This window comes from Sarcophilus harrisii, chromosome 3 (genome assembly GCF_902635505.1).
Source record: "Sarcophilus harrisii chromosome 3, mSarHar1.11, whole genome shotgun sequence".
In the NCBI taxonomy this organism is placed as follows: Eukaryota; Metazoa; Chordata; class Mammalia; order Dasyuromorphia; family Dasyuridae; genus Sarcophilus; species Sarcophilus harrisii.
In genome coordinates, this window is record NC_045428.1 from 559612360 (window position 1) to 559634732 (window position 22373).

At 48.1% G+C, this 22373-nt stretch overlaps 1 protein-coding gene across 2 annotated transcripts in view; it reads left to right on the forward strand.

Annotated features, from left to right (window-relative positions):
* The window catches only part of ASAP3 (ArfGAP with SH3 domain, ankyrin repeat and PH domain 3), a 65665-nt gene that overhangs the window by 33369 nt on the left and 9923 nt on the right, over positions 1 to 22373 (forward strand). Inside the window, exons 5-21 of one of the 2 annotated variants that reach the window (XM_031962622.1) lie at positions 1718 to 1767; positions 6911 to 7022; positions 7720 to 7805; positions 8142 to 8217; positions 9498 to 9584; positions 9756 to 9868; positions 11600 to 11669; positions 11936 to 12023; positions 12947 to 12995; positions 13225 to 13418; positions 14613 to 14746; positions 14877 to 14971; positions 15195 to 15372; positions 16592 to 16677; positions 16791 to 16906; positions 17259 to 17326; positions 17429 to 17536. In XM_031962622.1, coding sequence (XP_031818482.1) covers positions 1718 to 1767; positions 6911 to 7022; positions 7720 to 7805; positions 8142 to 8217; positions 9498 to 9584; positions 9756 to 9868; positions 11600 to 11669; positions 11936 to 12023; positions 12947 to 12995; positions 13225 to 13418; positions 14613 to 14746; positions 14877 to 14971; positions 15195 to 15372; positions 16592 to 16677; positions 16791 to 16906; positions 17259 to 17326; positions 17429 to 17536 — 1710 coding nt within the window. The remainder of the gene's footprint in view (positions 1 to 1717; positions 1768 to 6910; positions 7023 to 7719; positions 7806 to 8141; positions 8218 to 9497; positions 9585 to 9755; positions 9869 to 11599; positions 11670 to 11935; positions 12024 to 12946; positions 12996 to 13224; positions 13419 to 14612; positions 14747 to 14876; positions 14972 to 15194; positions 15373 to 16591; positions 16678 to 16790; positions 16907 to 17258; positions 17327 to 17428; positions 17537 to 22373) is intronic. The other variant, XM_031962623.1, reaches the window with a different exon arrangement.

Sequence of the window (22373 nt, forward strand, 5' to 3'; positions counted from 1 at the left end):
ATCCCCTGCCCCTTTACTTCCAGCCAGCAGTGAAGACTTGCCAGCAGTTTTTTGAGACTCTGCTCAGAATAATGTTTTTAAATGTGCTAAACAAAACACATAATTCTATAATTCAATTCTATAATTGTGAAGAAAACTGGTTATATTGGAATATACTTATGAAAATACTTTTTTTTTTAAAGTTTACAGCCTCCAGATTAAGAGCCATTATCCTAAGATCTCTTCTAGCTTTGACATTCTATGTGGGAAGGTCGTTTGTAGCTCTGGCTTTCTATGTGCTAAAGGCCCTCCCAGCTCGGACATTCTGTGTTCTAGGGCCCCTTCTGGGTCTTCTGATATTTTATACTGTAAATCTTGCCCAGCTCTGACCTCCTGGGTTCTTAGGGCCCTTCCAGCTCTGACATCCTGGGTTCTAAGGGCCCTTCCAGCTCTGACATCCTGGGTTCTAAGGGCCCTCCCAGCTCTGACATCCTGTGTTCTAAGGGCCCTTCTAGCTCCTCTAATATTCTATATTGTAGATCTTGTCCAGCTCTGACATCCTGGGTTCTAAGGGCCCTCCCAGCTCCAACATACTGTGTTCTAAGGGCCCTCCCAGCTCGGACATTCTGTGTTCTAGGGCCCCTTCTGGGTCCTCTGATATTTTATAATGTAAATCTTGCCCAGCTCTGACATCCTGGGTTCTAAGGGCCTTCCTAGCTCTGACATTCTATGTTCTGAGGCTTTCCCAGCACTGACCTCCTGGGTTCTAAGGTCCTTCCCGGCTCTGACATCCCGGGTTCTAAGGGCTCTCCCAGCTCCAACATCCTGGGTTCTAAGGACCTTCCCAGCTCTGATATCCTGGGTTCTAAGGGCCCTTCCAGCTCTGTGGGCCCTTCTAGCTCCTCTAATATTCTATATTGTAAATCTTGCCTACCTCTGACATTCTGTATTCTAAGTTCCTTCTAGCTCCTCATTCCTTATGATCCTATTTTCTTAGCTAACTATTTGAAGATGACAAAGTTCAGAATAAAATAGGCAAGATGGGTAGAGGATTGCTGAGGTTTAGGTCTTCCTACCTAGGGTTCCAACAGGGCAAGATCAAATTGATGGGAAGTATTAGTTCAGAGTGGATTCAGTTGGAGGGATGGATTTTATGGGCATCAGTGTCAAGACTAGGAATATGAGTGCAAAGATCTAGGTAGAGGCAAAGATCAGATTTGAGGGTCCACAGGGTCAAGATTGGGGAGGATGGCATTAGCACATACTGGATGCCAGGCACTGGGCCAAGTACTGGGGATATAAATAAAGGCAAAAGACAGCCCTGCCCTTAGACTGTAAGAAGCTCACAGTCTAATGATGCAGATAAGATGCAAGCAATTATGTCCAAAGACACCATGTTGAGTATAAATTGTAGATTATCATCCAAGAAAAGGCAGTAACTTTAAAACTTCCTGTAGAAGGCTGGATTTTTGTTAGGATTTGAAGGAAGCCAAGAGGGGTACAGGGGAGGAACAAGCATTGGGCATCCCACAGGAACGGTGGAGGGTTGGGGTTTATATAGGGGAGGATTTAGGACTTGGGCAATGGGTCAGGGTGGGGGATGAAGCCAGTCTCCAGGAGTCTGGAGGGGATCACTCAGGCCCCAGGAAGCATGGCGTGGGGCACCTCCATAAAGCCACTGAGGGCCGTGAGTTGTTCTGATCAAGCCCTTTCTGATCCTCCTTTCCTTGAACCACAGGATTCCAGGAAGCAGGTGGAGAAGGCTTGGAGAGACTATGAAACCAAAATGTAAGTGTTCTCCAGGGAGCTGGGCTGCCCAAGAACCTGCCGCTTTCTTTCTCAGAGCAATAATAATGATGATGATGATGACCTCCAAGGTTTACAAGCCCACCCCTCACACCTTTATATAGTACTATGGCATTTTTTTTTTACAAATGTCCCCACTTTTACAAATGGGGAGACTGAGACTCAGAGTTTGGCCAAAGCTTGAGCCTCTTCTCTCTCTGATTGGGCTCCTGGCCCTAGTGGGGGCTCCTGGACTTAGGGGAAAGACTTTAAAAAAGGCAGAAAATGAACTTCCTGATTATAAGAGCTGTGTCACCTGGCAAGGTCACACATGGTTTTCTTCTCTGAGGCAGAAAAGCAGCCATGTTGGGATACTGAATGCCCAGTGTGGCTCAGCAAATAAAAAGGAGGCAGAAATGCTGCTTCAGGTGCCTGTAGTTGGGTGGGAACATTAGAAGCTTTGGACCCTTCTGGGGCTGGGTTCCTACCTGTATTTGCTGGGTGATTCTGGGCTGCAAGCTTATCCATGGTAAGGTAAATCCCATATTTAGAGCCAGAAGCCTCTAGAGACCAGGTTTGGGGTAAGAGGAACTGGATTCAAATTCTACTTTTGGTTTTTCTACCTGTGTGACTTTAAGCAAGGTGTCTGGCTCCCTCCATCACTAGATCATTGGAACTGGCATCAATAATCTCATTGTTGGAAAGAGCCACGTCCATCAGAATTGATCATTGTGTAATCTTGTTTTTGCCATATACAATGATCTCCTGATTCTGCTCATCAAATGAGATATTTGTAAAGCACTTAGTATAGTGCTAGGTACATAGTAGGTGTTATATAAATGATAGTGATAATGATGATGAAAACCATGACAACAATAATAATGCTGATGTCAGAGCTGAGAGGGCCCTTAGAACCCAGGGGTCAGCTGGGAGGGCTCTTAGAATCCAGGATGTCAGAGCTGGAAGGGCCCTTAGAACCCAGGAGGTCAGGGCTGGGAGGGCCCTTAGAACCCAGGAAGTCAGAGCTGGGAGGGCCCTTAGAACCCAGGATGTCAGAGCTGGGAGGCCCCTTTGAACCCAGGAGGTCAGAGCTGGGAGGGCCCTTAGAACCCAGGAGGTCAGAGCTGGGAGGGCCCTTAGAACCCAGGATGCCAGAGCTGGGAGGGCCCTTAGAACCCAGGAGGTCAGAGCTGGGAGGGCCCTTAGAACCCAGGATGTCAGAGCTGGAAGGGCCCTTAGAATATGGCAAACCACATTTTTATTCTATACAATGTCCAAAATGGGGGAGCCCTAGGAGATCAAGGCCAGGCCCCTGGTTTTTGCTTCCGGATCCTGGAGCCCACAGAAAGATAGCAATGGATTTATCCATCTTGCTGGCGGGCCTTCTCCGTGCAGGGCCCAGAGTCCAGCATCTTTGGGTCTCTGGCCCCGCTTCCTGAAAGGGGTAATGACTCTGTAGGCCCCAGCAGACATCCGGAGCACTTCTAGACCGAATCTGCTCCAACTGCTCCAGGACTGGCCTCTGCCCGCTCCAGCCCCGGTCTCAGAAGGAAGTGGCCAGCTGGGGGCGTAGGGGAGGGAAGTTACTAAGCAGGCCTGTGTAAAACCCCATGACGGGCACTTGGGGGAGACAAAAATAAAGGAGACTCTGGCCTAACCTTCCAGGATGGTGTCTGTCCAGTAGGGAAGAGAATAATACGTGGACACAAGTCTGTGCGAGCTGGAGCCAGGGCAGGCCCCAGACCCCGGCTCTCCAATGCATTCATTTTCCAGATGGAGAAACGGGGCCCAGCGGAGCTCAGGGCCTTCTCCCTATCACTTTAGCAGCAGCACCAGGACTTGGGGCTCCCAATCTGGCCTCCTTTCCACTTTAATTACAGAAATAGGAACAGAGGCTGGATCTGGGATTTCAGTGATCCAGGGAACTCCCAGGTGAGGAAAATCTCTCTCCCAATACAGGTCGGCAGCTCCTCTGCGACTTCAGAGGCCTGTTATAGAGACTTGCATAGGACACACAGAGGGAAGGGAACTGCTGCCCCGACTTGGATGAGCTCTCCATCCGCCACACCCCAGCAGCCTCCGATTTTAAAATTATGCTTTAATTATAATGCAAATAAAAATAGGTTATTAAAATAGTGCAAAGAGAGTGCTAGCTGGGAGTAGCGAGGGAGCATTTCCAGCTGGGGGAAGGGTTTCTGGAGCAGTTGGTGACCATGCTGGGCCTCCAAGAAGGAGATTGATTGCAACAGGTGGCGGGAGTGGGGGCAGCAGCTCCAAGGGCGAGCAGGAGGGTGGGGCCGGATCTGGGGCCCAGACAGCGGGAGAGAGGGGGGAAATGTGCCTCCCAGCCCAGCTGCTGGGGGAGGGGGCGTTTTAAAAAACATTTTCTTTCCTGTCATGATTTTAGTAATCATCAACAAATCAGTCAATCAGCAAGGAATTCTTAAGGGTCTACTATGCACCAGGGCCTCTGCCAGGGACCAGGACTACAATCCTTATGTTGAGTTTAGGTTTTTTAATGAGGGGGACCATGCATAAATTGGTATATGCAGGATAAATATAAAGAGAATAAATATAAATGTTGGCCAAGAAGATAAATGCTTGGTTGTTTAGGAAGGAAGGAAGGAAGGAAGGAAGGAAGGAAGGAAGGAAGGAAGGAAGGAAGGAAGGAAGGAAGGAAGGAAAAAGGAAGGAGGAAAGGAAGGAAGGGAAGGAAAGGAGGGAGGGAGGAAGGAAGGAAGGAAAGAAGGAAGGAAGGAAGGAAGGAAAGGAGGGAGGGAGGAAGGAAGGGAATGAGAAAGAGAGAGAAGAAGGGGAAGGAAAGAAGGGAGAGAGGAAGGGAAGGGGGACTAAAGGAAGGAAGAAAAGGAGGAAAGGAAAGAAAGAAGGAAAATGAGGGGAAAAGGAAAAGGAGAGAACAAAGAAAGAAGGGAATGAGAAAGGAAGGAAGGAAGATAGGAAGGAACGAAAAAAAGAAAGGAAAAGAAATTAGAGGAGAGGGAAAGAAAGGAGGGAGAAAGTGAGGGAAGAAGGAAAGAAGATTATGGTCTCATGTGTCAGGCACCATGCTAAACACTCAGGATACAAATCCTAGCAAAAGACAGGGCCTGTCCCCAGGATCTTAATTCTAATGAGGGAAGGTAATACATTGAAGGCAGCTATAAGGAGGTTGACAGTGAAGAGTGAAAGTACAAGTAGAGAAGGGAACATGGTTTTGTGCTCCAAAAAGCCAACATCAGGGCCAGGAGGGAAAAGAAACAAAAAAAAAAAAAAAAAAAAAAAAAAAAAAAGGAAGAGGATTGTATAAGAAACTCTGAATGTCTGTTACATACAGAGGTTTGGGGTTTGGTTTAGTTTAGAAAGAAACATGAAAAACTGGGTTCAAGTTCTGCTTCTGGCCCTTGGCAAATCTCGGTGTTTCAGGAAACTCTCTAAGCCTGTAGGTTACCAAGAAGGTGCAGCCTGTGCCGTCAGAGGGACGGTCCTCCTCTGAGAGCTCTGTATCCCAGTATCCCTCCCTCTGTGTTAAATTGAACAAGGTAGTAACAAAGTGGCTCCTGTGATGTGAGGGGGTCTCCAGTGTGACCTCAGTGTCTCTGAATTTCTGGGTGTTGGAGTCTAGCATGAGAAGGGTACTCCCCGTCCTTACAGGGTCCCCATCTGTCTGCAACGAGACAAGGACTGTCCTTATGCCTGAGCTCAGGATCCTATGGAAGGGGAAACAAAATCAGCTGTGCTCCAGCATTGGAGTCTTATGCCTTGCTGTGTGGCCCTGGCAAGCACCAGGTCGCTGTGGGTGTTAGGAATTAGGAAGACCTGGGTTTAAGTCCTGCCTCTGATACCTGCTGGTTTTGGAGATGCTGGCGGAGCTCTCTCTGAGCCGCAGATCTGTAGAATAATATTACCTGTAAAACTTAATCATGGAGCATTTAGGTAGCACAACAGCTGGAGCACCAGGCCTGTAAGTAGGAAGACCCAAGTTCAAATGCAGCCTCAGATACTTGCTAGCTGTGTGATTTTGTATGAGTCACTTAATACTGCTTGCCTCAGTTTCCTCATCTGTAAAATGAGCTGGAGAAGGAAATAGCAAACTACTCCAGTATCTTTGCCAAGAAAACCCCAAATAGGGTCATGAAGAAGCAAACATGACTGAAATGAATGAAAAACAAAAATTTCATCATGGGATTATTACAATATTTAAATTTGATAATAGAGGGTGAAACATATATGAAGACCAGTTATTATCTTGGACAAGCCGCTCTAGGGTCTCGTTTTTTCTCATTGTGTGAATCAGATCTGATTTGACTCATGGTTCTTAACCTGTTCTGTGTATCCTGGACCCCTGCTTGAGCAGTCTGGAAAAGCCAGGGACCCTGACTTGGAATTATATTTTTAAATACATTGAACAAAATACATGGGATTAGAAAGGAAGCTAATTACGTGGAAGTACAATGATCAGAGTGAAAATATACAAATAAAAAAACAAACAAACAAGTTTCTGACCTATGGATTAAGAGCATCTGGAAGTGATGATGATGATGATGATGATGATGATGATAATTACTTTTATATAATACTTAGGTTTGCAAAGTTCTTTATATAAGTTATTGTTTGAATCTCACAACATCTCTATTAAAAGAGTTTTTGTAAGTAATGTTATCCCTTCTCTACAGGTGAGGGGAGCTAACGGTTAAATGATTTGCTCACAGTCACACAGCTAAGATATGACAAAGTAGAGTTAGAAGTTCAGGGATCTCATTCTGTGTTTTAAAGTTTTTTCCAGCTCTGACCTCCCAGGTTCTAAGAGCCCTCCCAGCTCTGACCTCCCATGTTCTAAGGTCCCTCCCAGCTCTGACATCCTGGTTCTAAGGGCCCTCCCAGCTCTGACCTCCTGGGTTCTAAGGGCCCTCCCAGCTCTGACCTCCTAGATTCTAAGGTCCCTCCCAGCTTTGACATCTTGGGTTCTAAGGGCCCTCCTAGTTCTGACATTCTCTGTTCTAAGGGCCCTTCTAGTTCTGACATTGTGATTTTTTTCTGGCCTTATTCAGTGCATCAGTAAAGAATAATGATCCTTTTTAATGCCAGAGATGGTGAGAGCTGAGACTAGCCGGGCTTTCTCAGCCCTTTCTCTGTGTGTGGTCTCCAGGGCCAGGCTGGAGAAGGAGAAGGAGCGGTCCAGAATGGCTGGAGGGGGCCCTGGAGAGGCCGCCCAGGACACCCAGCGAGAGCGCCGAGTCTTCCAGCTGCACATGTGTGAGGTGGGATGATGTGGTCAGGATGAATGCTCTCTGGGCATGTCAAAGGACCCATCTTGGATCTCAGGGTGGGCCCGGGAGACCAACGGCCTGGGATCTGGACCCCATGTTCTCAGGCTCTGACCTCTAAGTTGCTCATCCGCTCCCAGGCTGTGATCCTGAGATCCTCGGGCAGGATGTCCCTGTCCCTCAGTGTCAGAAGACCGGGGGCCGGAGAAGGTGATTTCTCCCTGTCCCAGAACAAGGAGAGAGGCTCACAGGGCTGGGACTAGGATGGAAGCAGAGAAGGGAGCCTCATTCCAGCATCCCAGCTTCTGGGCCCAATCGGCTTATTTGCAGTCTCTTAATCCTCTCAATGATAATAGTGATCTATACTTGCCTAATAACAATCCAGCAAAAATAGTTTTAAAAGAATAAAGAAAAAAAATTTTAACAATCCAGCAAAGTAGATCATGCAAAGGTTATTATCCTCCTCATCAAGGAAGGGGGGAGCATTAGCCAAGATCCAGCCCCCAGGTTCCGGGCTCTTTCCTCAAGCCTGTCACTCCAGAGACCGCTGCCCCTTCCCTCCACCAGGGACCCTGGCTCTCCAGCCCACGGCTCTGGCCACTTCCTGGACCCAGGCCAGGGAAAATGGGAAGGGGGCAAAGGTGAGGGAACCAGCGTTCTGGATAATGTCTCCCTACCTCCTCTCCCTTAGTACCTGCTCAAAGCCAGCGAGAACCAGATGAAACAAGGTCCCGATTTCCTCCAGAGCCTCATTAAGTTCTTCCACGCCCAGCACAAGTAGGTGTTTGGAACAGTCTCCCCTCTCCCCATCTGGACCCCCTCCAGGGCCAGCAGCTTCCTAGGAAGGGATTGGGAGCCCAGGATCATGACCCACAAATCTGTTCTGGTTACCTTAGTCAGCTAGCAGCTCTGGCTGGGAATGGGGGTGGGTGGTGGGGACCAGTGCTGGGGAGGGGAAGCTGTGCCCTTTCCCTTCCTTCTCTGCCCCCCCTGGTTGAGGGGGCCCCATGGCCATAGGTACGCTCCCTTCCTTTTTCCTCCATCTGATCTGTCTCTCATTTTGTCCATCCACCCATCTGTTTGTCCCCTCCTTCACCCTCTGAAAACCCTTAGCTTTTTCCAAGATGGCTGGAAGGCAGCTCAAAGCTTGTCTCCCTTCATTGAGAAACTGGCGGCCTCAGTACACTCGGTAAGTTATATTGCCTGGAGGGATGGTCAGTTGTCATTGTGGAGTGAATGGATGGATAGATGACTAGAAGAGCATCTATCAGACGCTTACTAAGTGCCAATCACTGTGCTAGACACATATGTCTAGACAGGCAAACATGATGGTCCTTACTCAGCAAGGAGCTCACACACTAAAGGGAGAAGGCAAGACAAGTCAACGTGCATTTAGTAAGCGCTTACTGTATGCTCAGCATTGTTCTAAGCACTGAGAATACAAATACAAAAAGACAGTCCCTGTCCACATGGAAAGCAGGAGTTGGGGGAAGAAGAATCTGAAATTAGATAATGCTGCAGGCAAAGAATAGGAGAGGGAGTCTGGAGTGAGGGAGGTGAAACATGACTGTGGTTCTTCCTAAAAGAGCAGTCCTGGGATGGGAGTTGCTAGTTAGGAGGACATCAGAGTGAAGGGTTCTTCAAGATGGCAAAATGGTAGCCAAGAAGAAGAAGGAAAAAGATGGAGATAAGAGTCTGGTCATGATGGAGGTGAAGAATAGTCGGGATCTTTTTTTTTTTAATATGGTGGTAAATAAATGCATGAGTGGAGGGAGAGAGGAATAGATAGATAGGAGGCTGGATGAAGGAGAGAAAAAATGGAAGGAAGGATGAATGGAATAATGGAGGGAGGGAAGAAAGTATAGATGGTTGGAAGGAGAAAGAAAGGGATATATATATTTATATATATATATATATATATATATATATATATGGATGAATAGAGGGAGAGAGGGAAGGATAGATGGAGGGAGAGAGAAGGAGGGAGAATTGAATGGAATGATGGAGAGAAGGATAGATGGTTGGAAGGAGAAAAGGAGGAATATATGAATGGAAAGATGAATGGAAGAAGAGAAGGAAGGATAGATGGAAGGAGAGAAAGATTAAGAGGAAAGAGAAAAAGGAGAGAGATGGAAGGATAGATAGAGGGAGAGAGGAAGGAATGAATGGAAGGAGGGAGAAAGGGATATAGGGAAAGATGGAGGGAGGGATGAATCTGATTCCTCTGCCTGAAAAACGAGGCAGTGTGCAGTGTGTGTAACGTCTGGTTGGAGTGCCATGGTAACTGTCTCCCTCCAGATGTGTGGGGTGCCCCTGTGGGCCCAGTGAGTGCAGTCCTTGTCTGCGGGGGCAATCCTCCCTGCAGACGCACTGAGGTTGGCCCTTGTGCAGGCTCCAGGCGGCAGCTGCCAGGGAGGTGGGAGCAGGGGCTGGGGCTGGCAGCTGCTGCCTGACTTCTTCCTTCCCCAGCTGCACCAGGCCCATGAGGAGGACATTCAGAAGCTGACCCAGATCCGGGACTCTCTCCGGGGTGTCCTGCAGCTGGAGAGCAGAGAGGTCAGTCCCTGAGCCGAGAGTTCCCGAGCCCTCCCCCTCTGCCCCACACCCCTCCCTGGGACAGCCAGGGCCCTCCTGAATGACCCTCTGTCCCAGAGAAAGGCTAGCTCCCCTTCCTCCCCCCCCAGTGACCCCCACCAAGCCAGACCCTCTAATCTTCTGCCTCCGAAGCAGGAAACTGCAAGTCGGAAGAACTCTGGGGGCAGCTACAGCATCCACCAGCACCAGGGGAACAAGCAATTTGGCACGGAGAAGTCGGGCTTCCTGTACAAGAAGAGCGACGGGTGAGTGTGCAGGCGCGCATCTGGTGCTTGTTCTGGGGGCCGACGAATGAAGGGACCAAGCATCCAGCCGCTCTCAGTACTTGGGGGTCCGGGGAACTTGTCTCCACATCGGGAAAATGGGCCTGTGATGCCGTGGGGGCAGGAGCTTCCCCCACCAGTGCCTTCGTGCCCGTCCCCGGTCCCAAGGAGCCTCCTTGGACACGGGAGTGACTGGTCCAGGCTCACACAGCAAGGATGAACGGGCTCAAACCTGGAATTTGGGGACCTCGGAAAACCAACAGCATTGTGGGTAGTGAGGAGGACCTGCCCCTGGTCAGGACTAGTTGTGTGTCCTCTCTGAACCTTGGTCTCTTCATCTGGAAAATTGAAAGAATGATCTCAAGAGGGTCCAACTCACAAGTATTTTGTATTGGAAATGGGGACTGGACCTGGGATTGCACTGGTGGAGGGAACTTCTAGGTAAGGAAATTCCAACAATGAAAATGGGCACCTTCTCTGTAACACAGAGAATTACCTAGAACCTCCCTAAAGTTAAGACCAGGCTGGAGCCACTCAGAGATTATGGGACTGAAGCAGGATTTATGTTTGTTCTCTGGCGATGTTGCAACTAATAAGCATTTATTAAGTGCCTCCTGTGTGCCAGGCACTGTACTAAAGAAAAAAGGAAAGAAGCATTTATTAACTGCCTCCTGTGTGCCAGGCACTGTGCTAAAGAAGAAAGAAAATAGCATTTATTAAGTGCCTCCTGTGTACCCGGTACTGTGCTAAAGAAAAAAGGAAATAGCATTTATTAAGTGCCTCCTATGTACCAGGCACTGTGCTAAAGAAGAAAGGAAATAAGCATTTATTAAGTGCCTGTGTGCCAGGCACTGTGCTTAGTGGTAGGAATAGAAGAAAGACCTCAAGGAGCTCATAATCTAATGGGGGAGGGAGATAACATGCAAACAACCATATGAAGCCAGATATGTACAGAATTAGGAAACAGCCAACAAAGGAAGGATGCCAAATTAAGAGGGGCTGGGGAAGGCTTCCTGTAGATGAGGGGATTTTAGGGAGGGGTCTTTTTGAATTATTATTTATTATATTATATATTATTATACACATTATTCCACATTATTATCAACAAGCTAAGGTCAGAATGAGGTGGTTGGACCCCTGTGCTTCTTAGCTTAGCAGGTATTAGAACACCTTAGCTGCATCCCAGAGAAAAGGTTGCTCTTGATTTTGCCTTAATTCTGGCGTGAGATTCAAAGCTGGCATTCAACACTAGTGACGTGGAAACACGTTTTTCTCTCCCAGTCAGCTGGGATGGGCAGATATCCCATTAAGCAATGGATCCTTCATCTGAACCCAAGAAATAGGAACACAGCCACGGTTCAGGAGTTTGTCAATTGTCCTCCTGGGTTCTCGGTAGTTTTTCTGATGGGTCCCCAACTCATGACCCAAAGCCAACGTCTGTGGGCAGCCGGCCTTTCAGATCTGAGCACCCTAAGGGAAGGGGCTGGCTCTCCCCCAACAGATCAGGGTCCCCTCGGATCTAAAGAGTCTCCTAGGACCGGGACTGTGACCTCTGCCTGGAGGTCCGTGAGGGCTCTGTCCCTGCCCTCCCCCCAGAACGGGAGCTTCCGGAGGTATAAGGGTGGAGGGGACAGCCATGGGCCTGACTTCTCCCTGGAGAGGGTATTTGGTCCAGCTGTAATCCTGGGCTTTCTTTCTCCTCTTGGACCCCAGGATTCGGAGAGTTTGGCAGAAGAGGAAGTGTGGAGTAAAGTATGGCTGCCTGACCATCTCTCACAGCACGGTGAGGGGCCTAAGGCCTGTGGACCAATGGGCACTTCCTTGGGGCAGGGGGCGTGAGGCTGGGCCTGAGCAGACCAAATGGACACGGCCAGGCCCTCGTCCTCCCAGGCTGTATCCAGTTGGGGACTTACCAGAGCCAGGCCAGGGTGGGGGGTATTTATAGATGAGAAACCAAGGGCCCTGCCAACCTGACACCTGAGAAGGAAGCAGAGCCCCCTCACCTGAGCTCCCGTTTCTTTCTTTCTTCCCCTCTGCACGTTTTCACAGATAAATCGGCCGCCAGTGAAGCTGACGCTGCTGACTTGCCAAGTGAGACCGAGCACGGAGGAGAAGAAGTGTTTTGACCTAGTGACCCGTGAGTAGAGGCTGCCTTCCTCATCCTCCCTGACTCCCCATGTGTGGGGAACTGGGATCTTGCCCTGGCTTCCAAGCCTTCCTCCCGAGCAAGCGCAGTCAAGTGTAGACAACCCAGTCATAGGGAGCCAGAGCAGCTCCTGGAGGGAGCTCCGGCTTCCTACAAGGACTTTCTGCCCGGCCCTATGGGGAGCTTCAGGAATAAAGGAGACCCAGTCCCTGCCCGCAGACAGCTTCTGACTCAGTAGGGCATTGTCTGTTAGAGACAATGGCACGTCTTAATAAAATGAAGGCGAGTTTTTAAATATATTGGCAGACTGTAAGAGGAGGACGATAAAATGTTAGAGAGGGCCAGGGGAGGGGAGGCCAGATGCCCAGAGACATCCATGAAGGCTGATAATATTGGGCCCTTTGGACACATTTAGAGCTGCCTGGAATCTTAGAAGGGGAATTCAGAGAGGGCCCTTAGAACCCAGGGGTCAGAGCCGGGAGGGCCCTTAGAACCCAGGATGTCAGAGCCGGGAGGGCCCTTAGAACCCAGGGGGTCAGAGCCGGGAGGGCCCTTAGAACCCAGGGGGTCAGAGCCGGGAGGGCCCTTAGAACCCAGAATGTCAGAGCTGGGAGGACCCTTAGAACCCAAGGTGTCAGAGCTGGGAAGGTCCTTAGAGATAATCTAGTCTAAGAGCTTCTTTTTACTAGGAAAGAAGTTTTTAAAAAGCAAGTAACTATTTACAAGTGACTGCCATGTTAGTGACGGTGTTGGGATTCCCAGTTCAGGTATCTTGCAGCTCCATCAGGATGGACAGTTCAGGGGAAGACACTTTCATTCTTTTCCTGACTCAGGGGTCCCTGCCCCTGACTGGGAGTCAGAGGAGGGGGTTTCCCTGCTGCTCCAAGTGGCCCCCTTTGCTTCTCTTCCCATAGATAACCGGACATACCACTTTCAGGCTGAGGATGAGCACGAGTGTGAGGCGTAAGTGTTCTTCCTCTGACTTCTTACCTTCTCCCCTGTTCTATCCCATTTATCTCAGGGCAGGTCTTGGGTTCCCCGGGGGGAGGGGGGGGGCTTGGACAGAGCTGAGAATATCACAGGATCCAAGGGCTGCTGATTGGCTCTTCACTCCCCAAGGCAGAGTCATGGCCTTCCCAGGTGCCTCACCTGTTCCTTCAGGTGTAGCCCCTGTCTTGATTTCCCCCTGCAGGTGGGTATCCGTGTTACAGAACAGCAAAGATGAGGCCCTGAGCAGTGCCTTCCAGGGAGAGTCAGGAGGTGGACTTCAGGGGAGCCCAGTGGGGCCTGGGCTGGATGGGGACCTTCGGGACCTCACCAGGCTGATCATTGCTGAGATCAAAAGCAGGCCTGGAAACAGTCAGTGCTGTGATTGCGGAGCCTCAGGTAGGTGGGCAGGGAGCACAATCTAGCAAATTTAATTAATTTAATCTTATTGATTAAGCAATTAATTAATTAATTAGATTCCTTCAGTATTCAACTCAGGCTCCAGCTCCCCCCATGAGGTCTTTTTTGGTCCTCCCACCCAAAGTCCTTTAATTTGTTCTGTCTCTATTTTGCATGTGTTATCTTCCTACTAGAATGTAAGCTTGTTGAGGACAGGGTAGCTTCATTTTTGTGTTCGTGTCTCTACCACCTTGCTCAGGGCCTGGCACAAAGTGGACACTTAATAAATTTGTGTTGGTTACTGATTGGTTGATTGAAGGTAGTTCCCCAACTAGAAGAGAGAGAGAATGTTTGAGAGCCAAGATCATATCTCAGGTCAAAAAGAAGGCCAGGTTGACTAGAAGATGGAGTATGTATAGTTTGTTTTTCACCCATTCACTCTTTAGGATTAGATTATTTAGTTTCCAATTTTTGGTCTATTTTCCCCTGGCCCTTTGTTGCCTGTAATCTTTTATTGTATCATGATCTGAAAAGGATGCAATTACTATTTCTGCCTTTCTGCATTTGATTTTGAGGTTTTTATGTGCCAATACATGGTCAGTTTTTGTGTAAGTTCCATGTACTTCCCATACATGCCAAGAAAAAAGTATATACACCTTTCTGTTCCCTATTCAACTTTCTACAAAAGTCTATCATACCTAGCTTTTCTAAAATTCTACTTAGCTTCTTAACTTCTTTCTTTTTTATTTTGTGGTTCGATTTATATAATTCTGATAGAGGGGAGGCTGAGATCCCCACTAGTATAGTTTTCTCCAAAGGTCTATCATGCTTAACTTTTCTAAAATTCTATTTAGTTCCTTAATCTAGTTCTGATAGAGGGAGATTGAGCTCCCTCACTAGTATAGTTTTCTCCAAAGATCTATCACACCTAACTTTTCTAAAATTCTACTTAGCTACTTACCTTCTTTCTTGTTTATTTTATGGTTTTGATTTATCTAGTTCTGATAGAGGAAGGTTGAGATTCCCCACTAGTATAATTTTGCTGTCTATTTCTTCTTAACTTCTTAGAGAGGAGTATATAGAGGAAGCCTTGGAAGGGGGGATAGCCTTAGGAGGGAGCATGGAGACTTCAGGCATAGGGTGTGGATGGGGGGCCATTCCTACCCCTCGGGCAGATGCTGCTCTTCCTTCCAGACCCCACCTGGCTCAGTACCAACCTGGGCATCCTCACTTGCATCCAGTGCTCAGGCGTCCACCGGGAGCTGGGCGTGCGCTTCTCCCGAATCCAGTCGCTCACTCTGGACGTGCTGGGGCCCACAGAGTTGCTGGTGAGTGGTGGTAGCTGGTCAGGGAACCTGGATGAGATGGGGAAACTTGGGAGGGGGGCTGTCCACCCCATAGCCCTTGGCAATGGACCCCTCCCGGGCCTGACAAAGTCCGCCCCCTCCTCATATGCAGCTGGCTGTTGGCATTGGAAATACACACTTCAATGAGATTATGGAAGCCCAACTCACTTTGAACGGTGCCGTCAAACCCTCCAGTGAGAGCGACATGTGAGTAACCCTCCAGTGCATCGAGGGGAGGGGGCTCCCTCTTGGAGGAAGCAGACTCTGGTCTGAGGGAGTTCAGAGCAGGACTGATGGCAGCTCCAGGTCCACAGGTCTCCAGGGCAGACACTGGGTGTATGGGATCCTGTGTCCAAGAGTCTCTGGTGGAGGGGTTCAGGAGAAGGAGAGGGACCAGGTCTAGAGGTCTAGAGGGGATTGTGTCTTGCAGGAGCACCCGAAGAAACTATATTGTGGCTAAGTATGTGGAACACAGGTTTGCTCGCCGAGGCGGATATGAGCCCCACAGGCTCTGGACAGCAATCTGCAACCGGGACCTCCCGGCTGTCCTGGAAGCCTTTGCCAATGGCCTGGACTTTGGGCAGCCACTGCCTCGGCCAGATGGGCAGGTAAGCCCTTCCTTCCTCCTTCTGACCTTCCATCTTGGTCTGTCACCCTTGATATGACTCAATCCATTTTGCCTGGAAAAACCAATTAACAGTTAAGTGACCCAAGGTGTCATTATTAAGCACCTACTATATGCCAGGCACTGGACAGAGGAGGGAGAAGTCAAGAGAGGCTGGGGTCGTCACAGAGGGTTTCTTGGAGGAAGCAGAGCTTGTGCTGGCTCGGAGGATGGAGAAGACTCTGAGAGGCAGCAGTAAACTGCATGGAGGGAGAAAGGAGTGAGGTGAATTCTCCAGACAAAGAGAAGGCAGGAAGAGCCTGAGGGGAGAGTTTGTTCTAGAGACTGTAGCATCCTGCTTGGACCTAGGGGAAAGGAACAGATCACGCAGCTTGGGACCCTGGGACCCGGGGCTTTTGTTCCCTGAAACGCGGATGTCAGGATTAGGGGCCTGGTGCCAAGCATGGCCAGCAAGTGCTATGTTGGACCGTCTGACGTTAAGGTTCTGGTGGGAGTTTCAGGTGCAGACCCCTGGGAAGGGGCTGGGATTTGGGAAGTGGTCAGGACTGGAAATGTGGAGCTGAATTTCTTCCACATAGAAATGATAACTGCGAGTGAGAGTGGGATTGGAAGAAGAGAAGTAGCAAAGAGGGCTGGGAACTGGGCGTGGGGGAATACTGACTAAGAAGGCAGAAAGAGAAGTTAGAACGTAGGAGACTGGGAATTTAAGGAGCGCCCCTAGAACCCAGGCAATCAGAGCTGGGAGGGCCCTTAGAACCCAGGGAGTCAGAGCTGGGAGGACCCTAAAACCCAGGATGTCAGAGCTGGGAGGACCCTAGAACCTAGGGAGTCAGAGCTGGGAGGGCCCTAGAACCCAGGATGTCAGAGCTGAGGGTCCTTAAGATAGGATGTCAGAGCCAGGAGAAGCATAGAACAAAGCATTACAGAACTGGGAAAACTCTCAGATCACAGATTTTAGAGCTGTAAGAGATTTTCAACAGAATATTAATGCTACAAGGACCTTGCAACACCAAATTTAGAGTGGTGGAAGTCGAGTCCAAGAATAGGTGGGACCCCCTCCCAGTAGAAACCCTGCCCCTTCCCAACAGAGGCTTGGGTCTGACCTTTCAGGACTGGCCCCCCAGCATTTCCCAGCAGCTGGGCTGGCCTGGAAGGGGTAGGGCCATTGAGATAGGAGGGCTGACAGTTTGATGGTTCTTTAGCCTTCTGGAGAGCTTGCCCTGCACTTGGCCGTCCGCCTTGCTGACCAGACCTCCCTGCCCCTGGTGGATTTCATCATCCAGAATGGGTGAGAAGCGGACCCTCCCCTCCCCCTTTCCGACCCTCTGCTGTGCCCCCTTCTTCCTGCCCCCGGCCCTTGGCACCCGCCCACTCCTCCACACTGACTTCCACCCTCCCCAGAGGCCACGTGGACGCTAAGGCTCTGGACGGGAACACAGCTTTGCACCTCGGGGCCCTGCACAACCAGGCCGACTGCATCAAGCTGCTGCTCAAAGGGAGAGCCTCCGTGGGCACAGGTGAGGCTGGGGCCTCTACTCCTGCTCATCCTTTGGGAGGGGACAGTCCTAGAAGGGAAGTGGAGCACTCTTCCATGGCTCTGTCTACTCTCCTGGTGCAGTAAAAAGATTTCTCATTAAAGATTCAGAATTTAAATCCCAACTTTGACACCTACTAGCAAGTCACTTAACCTTAGTGAGCCTGTTTCCTCATCTGTAAAATGGGGCACCGGAGGCATTGTGGTATAACAGATAAAAGCCTGGTTTCCAAGTTGGGGTGCCCTCAGACAATTATGGCTGCAAGGAAATGGCAGGTTGAGTTTTAAACCCTACAGAACCCTTGGGGGTAGAGTGACCTGTGAATTCTCCACAGTGAATGATGCTGGTGAGACTGCCTTGGAGGTAGCCCGGAAAACCCGACACAAGGAATGTGAGGATCTAGTGAGTGAGGGTCTGAGAGGCCGGGCCTGGGTGGGGGTGGTCCTGGACCCCTCCTGGATCTTCTTCTGACTCCCACCTCTCTCCCCTTGGTGCTGGTGGCAGCTGGAACAGGCCCAGGCCGGAACCCTCATCCTCCCACTCCACATAGACTATCCCTGGGGGGTTTCCCCGGATCCTGCATCTGAGAGTGAGGAGGAGGAAGAAGATAAGGTGAGCCCCTTCTCATCCCCCCCTTCCCATCAATGACTTGTTGGGCCCTTGAGCCATTGGCTGGCTGGGAATGGTACAAGGAAAGGGTTCCTTTAATTCTCTTACAGCTTGATAGTTACGTTGACCACCATCAGCAAGTGCCCCCGCTTTCTTGGGACCATCAGGACTGCCCTCTCACTCTGGTTTTTTTTTCATGGCTATCCTGTTCATTTTGGCAAGAGCAGACTCCTCTGTGAGAAAGGCTTTCATGGTCATGGTCAGGTTTTCTTTTCTTCCCATTGATGGTTCCTTCTTCTGGTTATCTTCTCCCAAAGACTCTCCTCCTCCCCATCTTTCTTTGTGGTCTAATCCTTCCTTCTGTACCTCCTTCCATTTCTCCTGCCCTTAGGCCAAAGGTGACGGGCTCAGAAATCACCCCCCAAGCCAGGAATCAGCAGAGGGTCAGGGTCACAGTGTTAAGCAGAGAAAGGGGGACAGAGGGACCAAGTCTGGAGGTTGCAGCCAGATGGCGAAGGGCTTTAAATGCTGGGGCGTGGACTTTTTATTTTTAGCATCCAGGCAAAGGGAACCAGGAAAGTTTTGAGCTGGCAATGGTAGGTGCTTTAGGAATGTTATTTTTGCAGTTATGAGAAGGATAGACTGGAAGGCTGAAAGACAGGAATCATGGAGATCAATTAGGAGACTTATAATAATCTGAGCCACGGTCAAACATCAGCTGGGGTCACATGTGGCCCAGAATGCTCCCAAGTACAGCCTGAACCCGATTAAAATGTCATTTCTGGGCAATTTTAATATGTTGATATATTAATAAAAAATGGGATCTTATTACAGTTTAGTGGCCCTTTACTCTATTACACTCACATGTAGGCAAGAGAGGATGAAGGGATGTCTCAAAGCTAGTAGTTGTGCAAGAGGAAAAGAGAGATTTATTACCCCAGTAGAACTGATAGAATTTGGAAAACCTGAGTAGTATTGAGGGTGAAGGAAAGTCAAAAACTTGGAGATACTTAAAGCCATCAAACACTGCCCTCAACTCAACACAATACATTTGGAGTCTTTTAAATTCTAGGCGCCACAATTTAAAAAGGATATTGGTAAGCTAGAGAGAAGGACAGCTGGAACTCCAAAGGGCCATTTGAGAATCTGTGGAAGGGGAAGGGAACAGACATTTATTAAGCACCAGCTGTGCTCCAAACACTGTGCTAAGTGCTTCTAAAAATAGTATTTTATTGACCCTTCAACGTTGCAAGGTAGGTGCTATTACTGTTTCCCCTTTTTTACAGTCGGGGAAACTGAGGCAGACAGGTGCAGTGACTTGCACAGGGTCACAAAGACCAGATTTGAACTCATGCCAGTTCCATGCCAACACTCTATCCACTGTACCACCAGTTTACAAGGTGTTGAAGCTGTTGGGCTCAGCAGGTGCTGCCCTACTTCTCAAAGGATAAGGGAGCATCTACTCTACACACACAGTCATATGCTTCAGACCAGTGTTACTTCTCTTTTTTTTTGGACCAATTATATCATGTTTTATTTAGGTAATTTCTACTTTTTAAATCATTGCTCCCTTGGCAAATATAGACATCAGGTCTTTCTACATATGGTATTTTGTTTTGTTTTGTTTTTGCCTGTGAAACTTTTCTTTTTCTTTTTTAACTTTCTAATTATATATGTGTTATATGTAGTTTAATTTTCTAAATTTATTTTATTTGAAGAAATAGAATAAACAAAAAGAAAAAAGCAATGCAAAACAAAATGAAACAAAAGAAAAGAGAACATTATCACGTGCCCAGCAGAACATCAAGGAGGATTCAAAAGATATTTAAACAAATGTCAGTTTGAGAAAAAAAATATATATATATATGTAGAGGAAATTATATTTATGAGTGTCTGACTTTTTTTTACTTCCTTGTAAATTGTTCTTTTGTTCCCTGCTGCTCACCTTACTTTACTTTATTCTTTTTCTCTCCCTTTCGTCTCCCCCAACGTCCTTAAGCAGGCTATAGTTACGAAGGGAGCCTGGCTTCTAATGAGAGAGGTTAGGTTATTTTTTACTCCCATCCTTCATCTCCTCACACCATCCTCCCCACCCATCCTTGTAACCTGAGATGATTTGCTTAGCTTGGGCTTGTATCTGGGATCTCCCCAAATGGAAAAGTAGAAATGTAATTTTTTTATAATATAAATCAGATATGGGACAGAAATTTATGTTTTAAATGGAAAAGAAATGCTAAACACACAAAAATCTACAAGCACGCATTTGGCAAACACAAATTTGAACAGGTGGTAGTAATAACTTCTGTTCCACCCTCCCAGGAGGTTGATATTTAAACCTTGCTTAAACAATAAGACATTTTTCAGGATTACTGATTGTTGTTATGTAGTTGATTAATCATGTCTGACTTTTCATGATCCCATTTGGGCTTTTCCTGGCAAAGATCCCAGAGTATTTTACCGTTTCCTTCTCCAGCTCATTTTACAGATGAAGAAACGGAGGCAATTGGGAGTTAAATAACTGGCCCAGCATCACAGTTAGTTAAGTGTCTGAGCTCAGATTGGAACTCATGGGGCTGTAGCCATCACTCAATCCCCTGCACCACCCAGATGCCTAAACATCATTGAATCAATAAGACATTTTTCAGGGTTACTGACGAGGTAGGCATTTTACATTTCATTTTAGCTCTTCACCGTCCCGACCAGTCATCCTCTTATTGGGGTGCATCTGTTCCAAAAGCACCAAAGGAGTTTCCAGAGACTCCTAACATTCTTTGCAAACAAAGGACTCAGTATCTTGAGATTTTTTGAATTCACGGGGCCGTCTCCAAATCTTACACAATTTGGAATTGATTCTGGGGTTCACTTGAAATCAGTAAAGAACTATAGAAGCCCCCCCAACCCAGGCTCAGATTTGTCTAGCTGCCATGTGCTCAGCAGTTGGCTATTTCTGCTGGGGGCAAAGGGGGAGGGGAGAGGAAAACAGCCCTTTCCCCTCCCCTCATGGGAGAGCTATTTGCCACTTGGTTAGTCCAAGGAAGAAGAGCAGCAGGGGTGAAGTCATCCCCTTTTTTAAAGATCCACTGAGTCATTAGCTTTTTATGGCAGTTTGGTGGCAGAGGGCATAGAGGTCTGAACTTGGAGCCGGAAAGACGGGCCTCAGGCCCCTACTGGTGTGGGACCCTGGGCAAGACACCAAACTGTGCCTAAATCAAGTCGGGTCCTTCCAGCTCCAGAGCTTCCTGTTTCTATGACCTTCCTGTTCCATGGTTAGTAGGAGATGCTTCCTCATGTCAGAACACCCAGCCCCATTCAGGGCTCTCACTTATGGCCAGCCAAAAGCAGCCGGAGACCTTCTCATCCCCAAAGGAACAAAGCTCGGAGGTCAGCCAAAATTAGGAAGGATAGTTTTATGGATTACACAAACCCATATAATAAAATACCAAATAAGCCCAAGTTTTTGTGGGGCTCGTGTCTGGGATGTCCCCAATGAGGAGGGGGGTGAGATGAGAGGGAGAATTAGGGGAGGCTTCCTGGAAAAGGGGGGGTGCTCAAGGTGAATCTGGAAGGGAGGAAGAAATAAGGAGGGAATACATTCCTGATCAGAGAGACAAGTACAAAATCACAAACGAGCTGGAATGCTGTGGGTGAAGAACGAAGAAGGGCACTTTGGCTGGATGATGGAGGGTGGGAGGGGGAGTAAGAGCCAATGAAACGGATGACATAAGTCAGGGCCACACTGTGAAGGACTTGGAAAGATGAGCAGAGGAATACTTATTGGATCCTAAAGACAATGGAGAGCCACTGGCGTATATTAAGTAGGGGAGAGACCTGGTCCATTCAGTGCTTTCAGAAAAATCACTGTATGGAGGCAAAACTGAAACGGCGAGAGATCTGGGGTAGAGAGGCCCATTAGGAGGCAAGAGATGATGTGAGCCTTAACTACAAGGAGAGCTGGGTGAGTAGACAGAAGGAATCTGGTGGGGGAAATGTGGGAAAGATAGAAAAGGTAAGATTTGGCGTCTGATTGGATATAGGAAGTGAGGAGCATTGAGAATTGAAGGATAATGGTGAGGTTACAAATCCAGGAAAAGAAAAATGGTGCGTTTCACTGAAACAGGAAAATGCCATAGAATACAGGATTGAGGGGAAAGATAATGGTTTCTGTTTTGAATATATTGGAGTGGAGATGTCTCAGGGATGACTTTGAATTGATCAATAGGCAATTGGGAATAAGGATCTGAAACTCCAGAATGAGACCAGAGCTAAATGTATTGATCTGAAGTCATCTACATAGAGATTATAATAAAATAAATGTATGAAACTGATATAAATATATAAAAATAAATGAGATTGATTGTATAAATAGATGAGGATTGAGGATGGAAGCTTTTTGGAAACCCACAATTGGGAGCAGTGATTAGACATGAAACAGTAAGAGAGAAAGAAGGGGGCAGCTAGGTGACACAGTGAATAAAGCACCAGCCCTGAAGTCAGGAGGACCTGAGTTCAAATCTGGCCTCAGACACTTAACACTTCTTAGCTGTGTGACCCTGGGCAAGTCACTTAACCCCAACTGCTTCAGCAAGAGAGAGAGAGAGAGAGAAGTGGTCAGACAGAGAAAGGAAAGTACCAGGAGACAAAAGGATCATGAAAACCCAGAGAAATAAAAGTAGGTAGGCAGAGAAAGTGGTTAACACTGTCTAATGAACCTTATGTTTATTTGTATGAGTAGAAAGTTCATGAAGAATGAAAATTCAGGAGGAAGGTGAACATTGCAAAGACAGAGAATTACAGCCCATCCCTTCCACATTGCAACTTTCTCCATCAGAGTTTAATATAA